The 18,720-nt window shown below is 41.4% G+C and overlaps 1 protein-coding gene across 1 annotated transcript in view; it reads right to left on the minus strand.

Moving 5' to 3' along the window:
• The window catches only part of fras1 (Fraser extracellular matrix complex subunit 1), a 226,243-nt gene that overhangs the window by 26,626 nt on the left and 180,897 nt on the right, over positions 1-18,720 (minus strand). The window contains exons 35-46 of the mRNA XM_041936965.1: positions 18,491-18,622; positions 18,019-18,147; positions 17,080-17,327; positions 16,806-16,957; positions 14,752-14,914; positions 12,743-12,875; positions 9,087-9,277; positions 7,871-8,027; positions 4,085-4,348; positions 3,677-3,865; positions 3,336-3,455; positions 954-1,133 (exon numbers count right to left, since the gene is read on the minus strand). Coding sequence (XP_041792899.1) covers positions 954-1,133; positions 3,336-3,455; positions 3,677-3,865; positions 4,085-4,348; positions 7,871-8,027; positions 9,087-9,277; positions 12,743-12,875; positions 14,752-14,914; positions 16,806-16,957; positions 17,080-17,327; positions 18,019-18,147; positions 18,491-18,622 — 2,058 coding nt within the window. The remainder of the gene's footprint in view (positions 1-953; positions 1,134-3,335; positions 3,456-3,676; positions 3,866-4,084; positions 4,349-7,870; positions 8,028-9,086; positions 9,278-12,742; positions 12,876-14,751; positions 14,915-16,805; positions 16,958-17,079; positions 17,328-18,018; positions 18,148-18,490; positions 18,623-18,720) is intronic.

The following is an 18,720-nucleotide window of genomic DNA, read 5'->3' on the forward strand; positions in this document are numbered from 1 at the left end:
ATTATTTACACTGTTCTGTGTCTCAATTTTCAATGTCAAAGCTGAAACTGATTATTTATTTTCTTAAATAATGCACGGTGTAGTATCATCAGTGGGTTGTTATAAGAGATCTTAAGGGTTTCTCAAGACTGATTTTACTCAATACATATAGAGTATAAATGTTTCCAGCTCTTTTTTTATTATTGTATCAAAAAACATATTGTTCAATATGTACATTTAGTTTACCTGGAATTAAATTATGTGTTATCTAGGAAGAAAAAAGTGTTGACAAAACATTCACACCTAAAAGTCCACTTAGTAGACGTTCTGGTGGTTTTCCATCATATCATATTACATTCATTAGTAGATGGAGTTCTTTCATATTTCCATTGTTCTCTGGGACTTCTTGTCCATGTTGGTGAAAACATCATGAAGTGATCCTGATGATCATGTGATATGATTGACGGCCCCAGAGCAGATGCTGAAAAGACCTCGAGGTGAGATCATTTTTGTCAGCTGCTGTTTCTAAGGTAAATAATGAACTCTGAAGCACAATCAGATCCTGTTTTGTACTGTAAAGTAATCCAATTGGTTATCCTCCATATTCCAAAGCTGTGATTATGTTTTACCAGGATGAACTACTAACTCTGACCAACATCAATGTCTACCCTAGTGTCTGTTTTGATGCTGCCACTAGGGGGCGCCAAAGTTAAAAATAAAAAAATTCTTCAGTGTGCCGCAGTGGAACGAATGTCATTACTTTTCAGACATATTTTTTCTATAGTCCGCAGAATAAACCTTTTTACCTTATCAAATTCTGATGTTTATTTTTCTGTGATTCTCGCAACACCTCAAATAATGAGATGGAGATGAATTGCTGTACGTCATTTTTAAGTGTTGATTTGTCACCTGCTGATCCAGGAAATGAGCAACTTTCAGTTGAAAAACCTGAAACGCAGTTCTGGTGTTGCTACCTGGGCTGGCGCTGTGCTCCAGGTGACCCAGGCTGGTCTGTTTGGTGATTCGGTAGATGAGCTCGCCCGGCTCGCTGTCCTGGTCGCTGGCAGACAGCTGTAGCGTGGTCAGCTTCTTCATTGAGTTTTCATCTAGCACCAGGCCTTTGTTCACCACCACAGACGGAGGAAGACGGTCCTCTGGAGGAGAGAAGAAGAAAGTTAGTCCCAGAAGAAGAAAGGAAAGAAAAAAAAGAACCAAGAAAAGACTCATACTTAAACCATGGTGGCATTTCCAGAGTTTATGGAAACTCATCTCAAATGAGATCAAAATATTAAGAGTCAATTTCTCATCCTGGAATAAAAATGAAAAAGATGGACTGAAGCAGTGGAGGATAAAGTCGCTCAGACTGATTTTGAGAGGGAGAGGGGAAGGAGAGAAGATAAGAGGGACAGAAGGATATATTAGTAACTGGAGAAATGGAGCAATGGCACAACTCCAAGGACAAAACCAGTAAAGATTAAGATGGGTGTTGGCAAAGAAGAGAGCGTGGCATATCAAGAGTTGTGAAAGACTGATATAGGTTTGAGAGATTTGGACAAACGGATTAGGAAAGATTGAGAGGAGGGCAGGGAAGTAATCAGAGGGCAGTGTGGTAGGAAGAGATATGAACAGAGAGCTTTGCTGTTGTCACATCTGAGAGAGCAGAGGAGAAAAAAAAGAGAGGGAACAATACAGAACAGGGTATAAAGTGAACTGGGAAAGATATGAGAGATTCTGGATGCTGTTCAGCCGTGAGGGACAGACAATCCTTCAGTCTCCAGCAGCATGTAATGAAGTCTGAATTTTAACTGCTGAACCACTGCAACAGTTTGGCTCAGTCCCCAGAAGGAAGTGAGTGGAAAAAGAAAGTTTTGGTGAGTTTTCAGCCGTCACAGGCAACAAGAAACTACCCAGCAGACACAGACACTCTACTTTTAGGATACAGTGGACTACATTTGCATGAACTTGACATTTTCTCAAAATCTGTACATATTTTAAAACTATTTGTTTATTTATACCAAATTAGGATGTAATTTTCAAATGCAAATTAGAGAACTTCATTGGTAATTAAGTAAGTAAGTTTTGGAGACAATCCAAAGTGGAAAACCATTGTGCATGAGGAATTCAATCAAATTTCAGGTCTAATTATCCTCCATTATATGAGAGGATAATTAGACCTGAACCTAAATGTGGTTGACCCAAAAGGACGCAGCATGATGATTCACTAAGAGTCCAGATCACAGTTCACCCAAAAAACCTGTGATGATGCTAAAGAAGCACAAGATCAGAGCTCATAGGAAGTCTGCCTGGAAGCACCTCAGACCCGCAGCAAAGCAAGAACGCCCTAACCAACCAGATTAGACTGACTGTGATGTAGACTAGGCCTGACGGGTCCCTGGTTTGGGATTGTTACCTGGAACTGAGAGGACCCTTGAAGGCCTCTACTTCATTTAATTAAAACCAGAAATTGCTTCAATGAATTTTTCCCTCAGGCAATAAAATATAGTACTGATACTATCTACAGCAGGCATGTCACACCTATTCTATAACGGGCCGTGTGGCTGCAGGTTTTCATTCCAACTGATCAAGGGATCACTTAATTATCAGCTGAAGATTGAGATCATCTGATTAAATGAGTCCAGCCTGGTGTGCTCCTCCTTGGTTGGAACGAAAACCTGCAGCCACACGGCCCTGTGTGGAATAGGTTTGACGTGCCTGATCTACAGTGTCAAAAATGCACATTACAAGTTGCTCAAACGAACAACGTTTGCTTTCATTTCCTGACCAGCAGTAAGAAAGGAAGCGTTATTCAGGTTTGAAGGAACGCAAATAAACATCCTGATTATCAATGAGCTCAAACCAAATGTTTGAATTTTTAATGGATACATAACTTAAACTCATGGTCAAGTGTTAAAATAGCCAGAGGTAAATTGACTATTGCTTGACTGATCATTTCAGCAGTAAAATATATACGAAACCAATCCTCCTTTTTTGCATCAAGAGGAAACTCTCTGTGCTTTCTGCCTATAAATATAATATCTTTTGAGACTGAGGGTGAACTTACCTCGACACTTGTTTAAACACCTTTTACTTGGCTTTTTAAGGTAGCAAGGAACAAGCTAAAGTGGGGTAGATATCACTACAATATATTTGTGTGATTTAGAAAATTGAACAACAGTGGCTTGTACAGAAGGTGGACACAATTTGTATTCAGCACATGTCCATGGTGCAGGGACACATCAGTAAGCACGCAGGACAAAGGGATAAATCTGTAGTAATTGCCTTCTCCCCACCAAATGAAGAAACACTTCAGGCTTTATTTGAGCGCTGCAGGTAACAGAGGATGGAGGAAACCCTACCGAGCACACTGATGAAGAAGGACTGATCGATCAGTTTGTTGCCCTCTGGATCGACCAGGTTGAACTTGAAAGACAGACTCCCTCCCTTCTCCCCTTTCTCATGGCTGTACTGCAGGAGGCCTGCAAGAAAGGGCCGAGCACTCAGCATTAACTTAATGTTGTGTTTCAGCTCTATGCATAACATTAACTGCTGGGAAAATTAAAGCATTTTAAACATCAGTCACTCATTATCATATTAAACTACAGACATTACAGTAACAAACTAGAGTGGAGTTTTCTTGATGGAAGCAGGACAGAAATGGAACAAATGGAAAAGAGTCTAATAAAAAACAAGCTGGCACCTTTGTTGACATCGTCCTGAATGAAGCTCTGAACGGGACCTTTCACAGAAATCCTCTCCACACGTCCGCTCTTGCTGAGCTGGAGTTTGCCCGCCGGAGGGTCTTTGGTCAGCACGTATCTGAGTTTCAGGCTGTCTGAGTCGTTGTCTGTACCCTTCAGATTCTGCTCTGTGATCTTAGATGCAGATCCTGAAATAATTCAGAATACCCAGTGTCTTTATCTGATACATGTAAAAGTAAATGCAGCTGCTTACACCCACTTTGAGCAAGTGGAAAAGTGCTTTAATGTATTCAGAGCATTTTCAAGACCTTAATTTAAGACTTTTCAGACACTTTCAAAGAATCTGAGAACCAATATTAACACAAAACATGACAGATTCAAAATGCTCCCCTCCCCTTCCCTCTCACCTGCCGGGAGCTGCAGGCCTCTGTTGACGGTCATTCGGGGTCCTTCGGTCCTCCTGACGTCCATGGTGAACTCCAAGCGGCCCGTGTGAGTGTGGATGCCATCCGTGAGGGTGAATCCCATTTCATCAGCGCCCCCGCTGACGGTTTCAGGTGTGTACACCAGCAACCGGTCCAGGATGTCCTGGTAGGTGAACGTGGAGCCCTGCGTGAGGATCCGGCCGTTCTCCAGCGGCTGAGAGTAGAACTGCCGTCTGCGGAGTTTGCCTGAGGGAATGAGGGATTAATGAACTTTGAAGTGTGTATAGGTGTGTGTGTGTGTGTGTGCACATGCTAAAACTATACCTGAATGCAGCAGCAGCAGCTCAAACTGCATCTGGTTAAGTACCGTGATAATCTCAGCCGAATGGAGGACGTTTGAGTTTTTCATGCAGTACATGAAAGACACGGAAGGTCTTTGTCGAAACTAATGAGACTAAATTACAATGCTCCTTAAATCAAAGCCCAAGTTTTAATGGGATTTGAAGCTAAATTGTGGAGCATAATGAGAAAAAGCACACACACACACACACACACACACACACGCACACACACACACACACACTCACAAACACACACACACACACACACACACACACACACACACACACACACACACACAGAGTTTCTTTCTACATTTACTACTTTTATATTTTTGAGGCTGTTAGTGAATCAATATAAAATACAAATATTGTCCAATATTTGTCAATTTTTTAATGTATTTTTTGGGGCATTTTGTACTTTTATTACATAGTGATAACGCACTAACCCCTACGACCCCAGGTCACCCCCTGATATCTGCTTTTAACATAAACTGGGCTGTTATCATTTCAAACTTTTCAATACTGCCTATACTAGCAAGAACATTTTTCGGTACTCTGTGTTGGAACCTAAAAAGTGCAAGGCTTCTATACGTAAACATTTTTGGTAGGGATACCTTAAATTTTGTTATCAAAGAATTGTTACCAAGCTATGAGCTGACCAGGACATTTTACAGTTGTAAAACAATTAGCATACTATAATTAGCGCTCTCTGGCTGACAATCTATCTCTATTGGAGATGTGGTCTGAATGACCTCTAACACATCTGTAGTGCAGTTCTGCATTCACATTTCTTGTTACTGATTGGCCAGCATATACAGAATGCGAATACCATGATATCTGTGATGAGCTACAATGTTTTCTACTGCATTATATGAAGCATATAGAGTGCTTTCAAACTGTATAATAAAATATATTATATTATTCTGTGCTCGTGTATGTGTCTTATGTTGACATGAAATACATACTCTGTATACATCGTAGATTGTACAGTTTCGTGTTCTTGTAGTTTCTACCACTGTTACATTTATTTATTTTCACTATCTAATAGTTGATGTTTGTTTGGCAGTATGAGGTAACTTTGTATGTGTGTCTGTGCGAGTATTGCAGCATCCTGACATCTTTATTGCGTTAGAAAGGGTCTCTCTTTTGCTCTCTGATAAATCTGTGTGTGTGTGTGTCTGTGTGTGTGTGTGTGTGTGTTTGTGTGTGTGTGTGTGTGATGTGAGGACAGTGGGGACGCAGCCTGTTAAAAAGACGAGCTGCCTGGGACTCATCGTCCTGTATGAAATCACTCCACTCCTGCTCTCTGTCCCATCAGCTGTACACGCTGCTGGTTTTATGGCGGCGGTACACTCGGTTTCACCGGCTGCTTTATGGCGCTTTTACTGGGGAGGGGAGGGGAGGGAGGGAGGTAGGGCCCGTTATGAGGAATGTCCCCACGCAGTTGTTTGGCAGGGGGGTGGACAGATTAGAAAGGTGGAGGGGTTGAAAAAAATACACAGCAAGTTCCAAATGGAGATTTGGGGGTAAAATAATCCATGAGGGACATCTGCTGAACTGTCATCAGGACCAAAAACTCAGAAGTTTAACACTGTTGTGAAAAATTGAAGTACTGTTTAAACTGGAGGTGTTTTGTGAGATGAAATTGCTCCTCATTTTCATCAGATGATAAAAACATGCAGACTGGATGAGTTTAAAAGAGAAAAGCGGGGCTCTTAATGGACAAAGTGTCAACTTAAACTGGATCCCAGTCCTCCCACTGGTTACACAACTGATTCATGGAGGGAAAGAATAAACTATTTTACTTAAACAAGAAACAAATTGGACTAACGTCCCCTGAGGAAATGCTTCTTAAAAGAAGTGAAGTTTGATAAAAGTATTGAATTGGTCGCATTAATTATAGGCATCGTGTTTTTTAAGACACTAACATTAGCATTTCCAAATTATAGGCAGTCGTTGGCCATTGGAAGAACACACAACCTGTTGCACTGCAGTTTCAAGTATTTACTGTACAGTTCTACATTTTTGTTTCTTCTTTGACAAATCGCTTATTATTGCTCCTCACTTTCTTATTTGAATTTTTTCACCCAGTTCCTGATTCTGTAAACTTTTCTAAAATTGGGTAAGATGATATACTGCTCTGTGAAAAATCTATTTTTGTCCAGTAAAAATCATTTTTTTGTGAAGCAATTTCTTTTCATGTACCGGGCTTTGACAGGCAAGAGAGAAGACTCCATTTGGGATGGTGAGGGGACGTCAGGAAAACAGAGTGTTTGGAGGTCAGTTGATCTGAGTGTGTGTCGTCGTGTCGTGTGCGCCGAGTGTGTGAGGAATGGCTGCGTTCAGGAGTGAGGCGCTGCGGCAGACGACCGGTGTGTTTGTCTTGTTCTAAACTGTTTGGGTGTCGGAAGTGAGAATAATGTGTTTTCGTGTGTGTGTGTTTGTTGATCTCTATCACGTTCAGAACAATTTACTATCAACAAGCTGGATACTCCTCAACATAACTCTCTGCTGGGCTGGTTATTAGTTTGTGTGTGTGTGTGTGTGTGTGTGTGTGTGTGTGTGTACAAGGAATATCTGACAGTATATGTGTTGTGTATGAGAGTATGTGTGTGTGTATCTATGCTAATATGCAGACTGCACAGCTGGTTGCATAATTTTCCACTGTTTACCTGCGGTGTATCCTGTTTCTGTATGTATGTAAATATAAGTGAGAATATGCGTCTGAAGCAGCTCTGTAGCCGACATCTACATTATATTTTAAAAGCAGTAATCATGATGTCATAATCACTGCTTAATCGCTGGTTGAAATAAACCACATGCTGTAAATACTTTACAAAAACACTTTATTAGCTAAATAACTGCACGATTATGAATGAAAGAAAATTAGAAGCCTTTGAAAAGACATCTCCTTGTCTCTGTCAGTGATTTCAAAGTGACATCGTCAACACCAAAGGACGTATATGTTTGAACGTCTTTCCTCCAGTGGCAGCAGAAAATCTTCAACTGTTAGAACTTCTTACCAGATTCTTCTGGCAGTATCTGGCATTGAAAGGGACCAAAATCTAAGTCTGAGGACCAATTTTATCTAGGAAGTGGAGTGAAGGTTGAGCTCAGAGTCCAGCGATGGGTCTATCAGGAACACCTCTTACCACAGCCCTGAAATAAATCCTTCCTTCATCAAGGTTTTTCTGTTGCTGTTGTGTTTGTTGATACTGTTGAACTGCGCCGTGTTATACTGACAGCCATCTCTACTATTTTGTCAAACCCGTTTATATTCCTGAGAGTAGACTAAATAATCAAAACTCCTCTCAGTATAAGAAGGCAGGATGTATTGCGGGGTTGTTGCATTAGACTGTTTTTTGCTAGGTAAACATAATCACTATACAGGAGTGCAGTATGTGTGTGTGCTGTCATCAGTGCTTACCGTAGGAAGGCTTCCTGATGATGGTGAAGAGGATCTCGTTCTCTGGTGTGTCTTGGTCGAGGACGCTGAGGGACGAGTTGGTGATGACGACTCCAGAGTTTTCCTCCACGTGGATGCTGCTGACCGACACCACAGGCTCTCTTTCCTCTTTACTCTGCTGAGAAAGGAAAAACAAACCGCTTCAGAAGTTGATTGGATTAATAATATATGTGACATGACTAAGTCAAGAGAGACGATGATCTGTAATTTGCATGTAAAATCACACTTTTATTCTTTTGTCTACTGAACACACACTCTGCACTGCCACCTCTACAGACACAAACACACACACACGCGCTCAAAGACTTACTGTATGCATGCAGCTCACATACAAGCACACACACTTAACAATGACAGCTTCATCAATTCAACTCAAGACCTAGAACAGGTTTAAGTGATGGATATGGAGGCTGAGCTTGTTTAGACCGAAGGACAGAGCTGTTTTTATTGTCTTAGATGAGGTCATGTGCAGATCAAGGATGGTGGTTTAAAAGAGCCGCCGTGTGAGAGGGCCCATTCTTAAATTACTGATGGAGTCTGCAGCTGTAAAGTCCTCATCTCTTTTCATCAGCACCGTCCCAACTCGACTTAAACAGCTCAAGCTTCGACCTCACAGCAGTGTAAGAGTCAGTGTGTCGACAGTAAGATCAAAATGACGAGCAATTTAAATTTTTAACCAAAGTCAGAAACTTACTGAGTTCTTTTGAAGAGCAAAAACTAGATTGAAAATAAAGAGAAAGTAAATCTAATTTCCAGAATTGTTTGCTTCTCCATCTTTCAATTACTTTTACCAACAATTAATATCTCCAGAGTGCAGACCTCCGTGTAACAATCTCTCGTTTTAGCTGTTACTGTCAGTCAGTGACAGAGTTATTTCTGCAATAGGAGGAGGATCGTGGTGACAGTTGGGACTGAAGAAGGTGCCGGAGGTTGTCATGGAGTTTTCCTTTAGTCCAAAGCATGAATGTGAACAGAAAATTTTTGTGTATGATTTGGCAGGTAGATATGAAATTAAAAGTTTGACTTGATGGTGGTGCTGCAAATCCTATCTGTAACCAGGTGACGTCAAAAGTACACACTGTAGGTACTGTACTACATGTTTACCCCCTCATGCTCTACTGTTCAAGATGTGGCTCCAAAGAGATTTAAGAAGTTATGGTCCGCAGAAACCAGCTACCTGGAGGTCAATTTCAATGTTGAAAGCCTCTGTCTGGCTGTGTCCATCGCTGATGTAGAAGCTGAAGACATCCTGTTTGGCCTGAGCTTTGCGCTGGCTGTCCTGGACGTAGAAGATGTGATCAGATGTCAGGTCCTCCACCGAGAAAGGCACATCAGGGGTGATGACCCTCGAGCCACCAACAGAGCCTCCTGGTGGATGGGAAGATGGAGAGTCAGTCATTAGAAATCTGTTACTGTCTCTTTAACGGATATCCGGGGCAAGATATTTTAGTTAGTTACTTTTTAACCCCTTGATGCCTGAATTTATTTAGAATTATATTAAAAAATAATTCTTTGTGTTTTCGCTTTCAAATTGATCCTAAAGAGGAGTTTGTTAATTTTTCTGTGGCACATACAATAGATATAAATGTAGCAATGATGCAAATTAACAACAACAGGCTTTAATGCTTGCATTTAAGCATTAACGTCTGTTGTCGCTAATTTGCGTATTTTTTTTTTCAAAATTCATAAATGTGCATCATAAAAGCCACTAAATTGCATTGTAACAACAACACAACAAATGTAGTTTTCACTTTGGCTGGTCCGACGAGAAACCAGTGCTTGCAAAAGGTTCAAAGGTGTGTGTTGAATATGCATAAACCGTCATTAGAGGAATGCATGCATGATTCCGCTGCAATGTGGATTAAAACGGATGATGCGAATTCCCGACAGTCAGCGTTAAAGGGGTTAATACACCTTTAGGTTCTTAAAAAGCACCTGTTTTACATGAGTTCCTCCACTGTGCTACTGCTTATCGTGAATCTCCCATTCATTTTCATCTCCAGCTGTGTCTTCACATTTCAGCAGCACTTTTTACACTGCAACATTCATACTACGACACAAAACTCATAAGCCTCTTAGGCGACCAGTTACCAGGCTGTCACATATAACATCTGACAGCTGGAATGACAGCAAAACGTGTCTTTTTTCCCCAAAGAGCCTTTTTATTTCACTTTAGTCAGAACTGTCTGCCAGTTTAGATGCAGAATAGATGCACCAAGACACTTTTACAGTTCCCTACAATTCTGGCACTCATTTCATCGAAGGAGAGTCGTAGTGAATGTGCAAAATCAACCTTGAAATCTTCGAAGTTTGAGACAAAGTGTGAGTGTCTTGGTTACAGAAGATGGATGACTTCATGGTGAGCTGAGTCAGGGCTCCGCAGGGAACGGCTGAAGTTTCTATTTACGTGTCTGTGTGTGTGTGTGTGTGTGTGTGTGTGTTTCAGGCACAACAGTAAATCACATCACATCTCCATCATCATGTTATACGGTGAGGGAGGGGAGTCTCTTATCTGAGCGGGAACCCACGCAGAATCGTAATCAGGATGGGAAATCACCTGCAGCCACCACATGAGTCATTTTCTGTTCTGTTCTCAAACAAGGTATCTGCTGATTTCAGAAAAAGAGGAGTAACACTGCTGACATCTCGGACTACCTCTGAGTGAACAAGACTAATGAAAGTTGTGAAACTATATATGGGTAGACAACAGGAAATGAGTTTTTCAGGGAAATGAAGCACAGATGTGTTGAGTTAAGCAGATCGGGAGCATGAATAAATATATAAAATATATGCAATAACTTCTTTCACACCTTTTAAATATTTCTGAGACTTTAATTTCTAACTTTGGCGACTTTAAAGGATTACTTCACTCGAAAGCTTTGAAGTGAATAATATTCTACACCTCTGTACACTGTGTAATAATCTCATTTTGCTGAGGAACTTAATTTGGTCTCAACAGACAGTGAAAGCAAATTCAATAAAAAATAATTACAATCAAGTCTGTATGATTGTATGCGCCGGTTATGTGACCATACACATATGCAAAATGTGTGAATTATTGTGTTGAATGAAATACACACATTAATAAGTGACGGGTCATTTAAGTGTTGCATGGAACAACAGACTGACATATACTGTATGTCTGTTTTTAGAGCCTTAGTTTAGGGATACAAATGGAAAGGGTGACACTAGAGGAAAGGCCAGAGGTGTGTTATTATTTACCAGCTATTCAATAAAAATGCATAACATTAGAGAAATGTTTTCAGTGTGTGTGTGTGTGTGCCTGTGTCTGTGCTGGTCACACAAAAGTGAATGTTAATGTTTTGGTGCGAGCTTTTTTGCATATAAATTCAGCCAATGTATATGGGCGTGTATCCTGTTCTGTATCCTTCTGCACATCTTTGAATGCAATGTTTGCAACGTAATCATGCAAACGCAGAACCTCGACATGTGAGTGAATGCCTTTTGTGTTTCCATGCATCCGCACACCAACACTACGCGTTGCTTTTGTTGAGGAAAACAGCCAACATATTGACAGTGACACCGGCTGGCCTCCCTTGTGCCCCGGTGACAGCAGCAATCCAGTCACCTCGCACTCCCGACCGACTCTGCTGAATAACAACAACTGTCCCTCTGCTCCAGTGGCCATCAAGGACAGTCAGGTGGGACGTGGAGAGAGAAGGCTGGTGCCAGCTGCTTATCTACAGCAGCAGCAGACAATATAAAAATCTAACTCCATGCATCCTTCATTGCATCTCTAGATAACTCTTGCATGTAATATGGCAAAACCTCATTTCTTTTTACTATGGCATCACATCTATTATTAAAAAAAACTGCTGCTTTGCATATCAAGCCTGTAAGTCTGGTAATCCTCTGCTGTTGCTTAACTGTTCGAGCGAAAATTGTTGCTAACAAACTCTCACAATTAATGTAATGGTTTTAACTCAAATTCATTCTGCCGCAAACAAGTCTGAGTTCATGTGAGCATAAAATGTCATTCTAGACCTTGTGAACTGAAGACGGACAAAAAAAATACACATCTCAAAGTAATTTTATATGTTAATTTTGCACCTTGGTCTTTCGTTAGACCATCAATGCCTTCCACTGTACTTCCATGGACTTCTCCTGTCATGAAAAATATGTCTTAGTCTTTTATTGTGAGGCAGTATTTACCATTTAACAGTGCAGTTTTGTATTTCTACATCCTGCATGGAGTCGAAGTATTAATGGGGGACATATGCTGTTACATACACTGTTATCCTCAACTGTATTATTTTACTGTATCTATGTCGTCTATGTTTGCCGTTTCTGTCTACATCCAGGTGTCGTATTCGATTTTTAACCTCCATTCTACTCTTGCAGTGATACATTTTCCCAAATGGGATCAATTCCTTTTCAGCTCATGTCACCTTTTTCAATTTTCCAAACAGTTCCTCTCGGGGACAAAAGAAAGTACAGTGGCAGTTGAGCAAGCATGCAGTCAAAACTGGGACTTCAACAATGGCCCCATCTGTAGCCGACTATCTGGCAGCGCTAATCCACAACATAATCAGGCTGTGACAGATGGCAGCGGCACCGCAGAGAATTCAACCGGCATTGTGTGCGAGTGTGACATAAATAGAAATATGGAAATTATTCCACTGAGTAATGCAGGTGTGACCTTGTACATACACACAAAAGTAACACTGTCACACGTACTCGTACTTGCACACTTCGTGTTGTCTGTTCATGTTCTGATTTGTTACCCTACATGTGCCTCATGAGGAAGGACATACTGGCCTAAACTCAGCCACCTGTCTGCAACAATGCCCACGCTCTGAAAGATGGTCTCACCTCTGTTGGTGTTTTCGATGAAGCCGTACTTTGGAGGGCTGATGAGCCAGACCAGCAGGTCCTTCCTGGGCGTGTCCTGGTCCGACACTGTGATGTGATTGGTAGACAGCTGCACTCGGCCGCCTTCCTGGACCTAGACAACAAAGTACTTGAATAAGTCCTGCTGGTCCAGGTGTTTTGCTCTACAGACCGACAGGAGGTGGAGTTGGTTTATCGTAACAGAAGGAAAGGTTAGGTTCTAACTAGTCAGACATTTGGATATTATAACACTTTTATTTTCCCTACCTCCTTAGAAGAAAATGTCAAAACTCTCAACTCTCTCTCAATGCTTTTGCTTTTATACTTTAGCTTGTTGGTTGCAACTGTAACAGGAACTGACTTCATGTACTGATGGCATACATTGGTTCAAAATCAGTGAGAGGAAGTGCAGCACAGACAAACTGCACCAAATACAAATAAAGTTATTATGATACAGCTTTTTTTTAATAGGAAATGTTCTGCAGCTCTGTTTTTTACTCATGTTTCAGCATTTCTCTTCAGTATTTGTATCTGATGGTTATTGTACATTTATTCCAGTCTTATACATCCTGCGAAGTAGCATTTCCACTCTAGCTTAGTGGGTAGAGGATGTTAATAAAAAATGTGACTTCGGTATGATGCAACTACAAACATGAACCTTTCTCAGGTCTCTACAAATGAACTGGATTCTGATTCTATTTTCCGTCTTTTTCCTCTCTATTTTTACACACATGAAAAATTGGTAAATTTCAAGACAAAACTCTGCTTCTGTCTGATAGTTCATTTATGAGCTGGGCTTTTTGCTCAGCAGAAATGATCGAACATAACCAATTTCAGACTTTATTCCAAATCCTATGAGGAAGTATGAAGGACCAAGAAAGTTGGCAAATTATTAAGTGCTCTTGAGGTTTGTGCTCTAGGAGCTGCTTCCACCTTTATTATATTATTTTCAGTTTCCCAAAACAAATCAACCTGTTAACAGGCGTAAGCACTGGAGAAGTTACACTTAGCACTGTATTTTGAGGTTGTTCTTGCTTAAAAGAAGGAGGTTTTCCCCATTTTCTCTGTCTACAACTGAAAAAGAAAGGGCTCCCAACTAACTAAAGGAGAGATTTTGAAGGAGACACCTTTGGGATTTCACTTTATATCCTTCACAAGGGGCATTTCTGCAACACTAATACAGTGCTCCCTGTGGAAGGGTCTACAGAGAGGACCAGTTTAACCTTCATTAAATCTCCTCCACCAGGTGTTCTACACAGCTGGAGCTTGGTTCCCGCTCATACTGTGTTCTTGTGCATTCTTGTTCTCTTCAAGACACATTTCACATTTTTAACAGCCAAAAGAAAAGAATGCAATGATGGGGGACAGATCAGCTGCTACAAGCAGGTAACAGCAGCATCTGATGGATATCTGATAAGCAAGTAGGAAAGACAAGTCCCAAGATTCAGCTCAGAGGATGAACAGTTGCATCTTTGATTATGTGATTATGTATCAAACAACAAAGTCCGTCTGGAACTAAGGATGATTTTCTGTGTTAACCCTTACAGGACGTATTTTCTCTTCAACGTAAATTGAAACCACTTCAATAGAAGCACAAAGATATTTACTGAAGAAGGTTGGTCCCTCACTATCTGAGGGACAACATGTGACAGTGTGCCACAGTTTCCTCTGCTCCATTTGTCCCGTTAACGACTGTTTCTTAATACAGCAGCTGCTTTAAACAACTCAGCTTATTTTATGTTTTCAGTCTGCTATGAGGCGGCATGGTGATGGAGAGGAAGCAAGAGTGCAGCTTGTGTCTATAAGGATGTTTATGTACTGTACCACTAATAAAATTTTTATATATCAAGATCATTGTAGAAATGGGCCTGTGCGAGTCTGTCCTTTGTGTGTTTCTGTAAAGTTCTCAGAAGGATGTACAATATTGTATCACAGAATATATCTCATGTATATACAGTATGCATATATGCTGTATATACGTGTATGACTACCTTGATGCCGCTGCGGACTGTGACCTCCGGCGGCTGTCTAGGCGCAGAGGTGATGGTGATGGTGCACATCTGGTTGTCAAGGCGATTGTTGTCTCCGTCATAAACAACAAAGTGGAAGATGTCGGTGACCGGCTGGCTGCCCGTCTCTAAGGAAGTGATGTACCTGTAGATGGAAATATTGATTAGATTTATTGTCTATAAAGAGAATAATTTAATTTAGTGCATGTTGTTCAATAACTATTTGGTTTGATACAAAAATTCTCTTTTAATGAATACATAAATATGTGTTTATGTTTGTAGTCCTGGGCTGATAGTGGACTTGGGAGAGCTTTGCATTAGCCCTTGCACAATAATACAGCTGCTAATCTCTGCAAAGCACTAATAAAATTGAAATCCATACCAGTATAATCTCTAATCCCATTTAATTCTCATAAAACAATTCCTGGCTCTTGTTTGCATGAGCCAACACCACAGAGACAAAACTAATACAGGCGATTCAGATTGCCCCCAGAGACTGTCCTGCGCTAAAGCTAATCAGGGCCTGCATTATGGAAATGAAGCTGTTAGTATCTGAATATTTATATTCCATTTTAGCACCTCTCATTGGGGGCTTCAGTACTTCTTGCAGGTAATATCAGAGTCGCACTAATTGGCATTGCTTGTGCCAACAGGCATTGAGTCATTGAACGTAATGGGGGAAAGGAAACAAAATGATTTCCTGTTAACTCATTTGTTTTCTTACTGGGTTTTAGTAACGTTAATGTTTGCAGAGCTTGTGTCCCGTGAGAAGACACGTTAGATTGAAGGAAAACAAATGTCTCTGCAAGCTATTCCCACTTCCTCTTCTGCTGTGATGCTGAGGGGAAAATGATCCCCATTGACTCAGGCTGCAATCAGAAAAATTGATCTAGACTTCCACTGCAGCATGAAGAACCCTCCAATCCCTTTTATCTCTAACACAATGGTGTTTTCTTTTAAAGCCTCCTTACTGAATGCTCACAAATCCTCTCAGAACCTCAGCTAACCAAGACCAAACAACTCTCCCCCTGCATAAACCTCTTGACTTCAATCTGAGTGGTTTTAACTTTTGTTGAAGGATTCGACACCCCTCTATGGATTGATAATATTATGACATACTTTTGAATCTCTTTTAAAACACGCTGGATAAACTCAATACGTCTGCAGATCAAGGTGAAAACAACGTCCTGAAAAAGTTGTCGTCATGAGGGAGCTGTTAACAAAACTCTTTGAGCAGTTGTTTTTATTGAAGAACTAAAAAGGTGCTAATTCGCTCTTCCCTTCTCTCCCATGGACCCTCATGAACCTTTATTGCTTACACAACGCCGGCTTCTGGAAACGACTAAGGGTTTTTGAAAGTCATTTTTGGTTAATGGCTGCGGGTTTTATCCGGTTATTCTGTTTTATAAGCCTCTGAAGTAGATTTAAACCATTGTGGGAAACTAAAACCCTGCACTGAAACCAAGGATATCCTTTTGGGCTTTTTTCATTGCTAGTTTTAGAGACTCTTGGCTATGGAGTTAAGTAAAATACTTACAAATCAGATTAGAATGATTTCTCTGGTCAGCTATTTGATAAACAAAAAAGAAGGAGAAAAACACTCCAAGGAGTGATCATTAAGTACTCAGAAAGTAAAAAAAGACCAATACATCAGTTTAACCTTTTATCAAAAGACCACGATGGGAAATGTTCTGCATTTTTACTCATGTTTCAGCATTTCTCTTCAGTATTTGTATCGGATGGTTGTTTTACATTTATTCCAGTCTTATACATCATGCCAAGTCCCATTTCCACTCTAGCTTAGTGGGTACAGGAAGTTAATAAAAAATGTGACTTTGGTATGATGCAACTACAAACATGCACCTTCCTCAGCTGACTCTGATTCTGTTTCCCTTCTTTTCCTTTCTAAAACCTAAAAAAGACCAATACAGCAGTTTAACCTTTCGTCAAAAGATGATGATGGGCTCATCACAAAATCTTTGTTCAAGCTTTGCTTGAAGCTTTTCTACACTGTTTACAGTGTCATAAACTCCTACCTGATCCTGTGCTTGCTGATGTCCTCCATGGTAAAGGAGGAGTACTCCCTCAGCTCCTGGGGTTCCTGCTGGGACTGGCTCCTGGTCAGGATGCCGTACATTGGCACCGACACGAGCTGGATCTGAATCTGGTCATCTGGGGATGTGTTGTCCTGCAAGAGGCAAAACACTGTGACTCTGGTAGTCATGCAACTACAAGCTTTCTCCAAAGATCAAATGAAAACTCTACATTCTGTGAGGATGCTAACAGTTAGCGTTCATCTCGTTCACTCACAGTATAAGCCAAGTGTGAGCGCCTGACCACAGTGCTACTTTTCTCGCCCACTTCTAGTGAGAGCGTGGCCGCCGGGTCCCGTTGCGGCCCGTCGTCCCCGGCGCCCAGCACCACCACCTGCACCACTGTGGTTGCCATGGAGATGCCGTCGCTAACGGAGAAGGTGATGGCGTCGTCCTGGGTGGAGAGGCCGGTGTGTCGGTAAAGCAGAACGTTGCGGGTGACGTCGCTGAAAGTGAAGGTGTCACCTGAGGGGATGGAGAAGGTGTGAATGGAGGTGTGTGTTTCTGGTTTTGACTGTTGGTTTGAGTCACTGTATTTTTCTGTCTAACTGCTGCGCGTGTTTATCAATGTGCAAAGTCAAGATTAAACAGTGTGCAGGGGCCACTTTAAATGGACTGAAAGGAACCAATTTCAGTTCACAAAATCAAATTGAAAATAAAATGACAATAAAAACGAAATGACCCTTAACAATCAGCATGTCCAGTTGAGACCCATTACCTGAATCTTATTTGCAAGTGCACATGAAATACATTTTTATCAGAGACAGTTTCTGTCATTTTAGGTAGGTCTTGTCATGCTGATGTATATTCAAGTGTTTCTTTTTCTCATAACTATGTTATTTAATGCTTTAAAAGTGGTTGTGTTGTTGTGTTTGACAGCTGTGATTGACTCCAGTGTGTGGGCGGGACCTTGACACTGAGATGTGTCGGCCTTCTTTACATACAGTCTATAGCTAAAACAATGACAATCATAAACCATCAACGTCCTCCAGTGTTCACAACCTAGCAGAACAGCTGGAGGATAACTCGTCTGCTCAATGTTTCACTGTAGTTTAGTTTGTTTTGTGCTTCGTCGGCAGTTGTGACATCGAGTTTCCATGTGTCTGTGTTATGTGTTTGTGTGTGTGTGTGTGTGTGTGTGTGTGTATCAACTCACCGTTGGTCATGCTGATGCGTGTGCTGCCGTCTGTCTTAATCAGCTCTCCATGGATGGGAGCCTCCACCAGCTCAAACTCCAACTCATCTGGAGCCGTGTCAGCGTCGCTCACTGCCAACTGCTGACCGCCTACAGACACACACACACACACACACACACAACCAAGAGGAGAGATGCGCTAAGAGACATGAAGCAGGAGAAGGAGAAAATAAACTGTACACACACACACACACACACACACACACACACACACACACACGCGCACACACACACACACACACACACACACGCACACACGCACACACACAGCTCCATCTCCAGTGTTGTTGATCATCAGGGCCGTACTTCAGAGCTCATTACCTCTCACAGACCACTTCATCACTTACTGGACCCTCTTCACCACAGGCTCTCATCTCTTGGAAATGAGTATTTGTGTCGTGTATTTTTGTGTGTGCATGTGTTCTTCTCTGACCTATGGCGGCCTGTCCTCCCATGCTGACCTCCAGCAGCGGGTCAAGAACCTGAAACACCGGTGGCTGCTGATGGTTTGAGAGCAGCAGGATGGCAAAGTCCAACTCAGGAGTGGTGTGTTCACCATCAGACACTGAGACACACACAGGCCACAGAGAGGACACAGAAAACAACAAAAGCGAACACAAAACATGAAACACAGAGAAAAATAAGGAAATTAATTAGATAAGC

This window comes from Chelmon rostratus, chromosome 5, assembly GCF_017976325.1.
Source record: "Chelmon rostratus isolate fCheRos1 chromosome 5, fCheRos1.pri, whole genome shotgun sequence".
Classification (NCBI taxonomy): domain Eukaryota; kingdom Metazoa; phylum Chordata; class Actinopteri; order Chaetodontiformes; family Chaetodontidae; genus Chelmon; species Chelmon rostratus.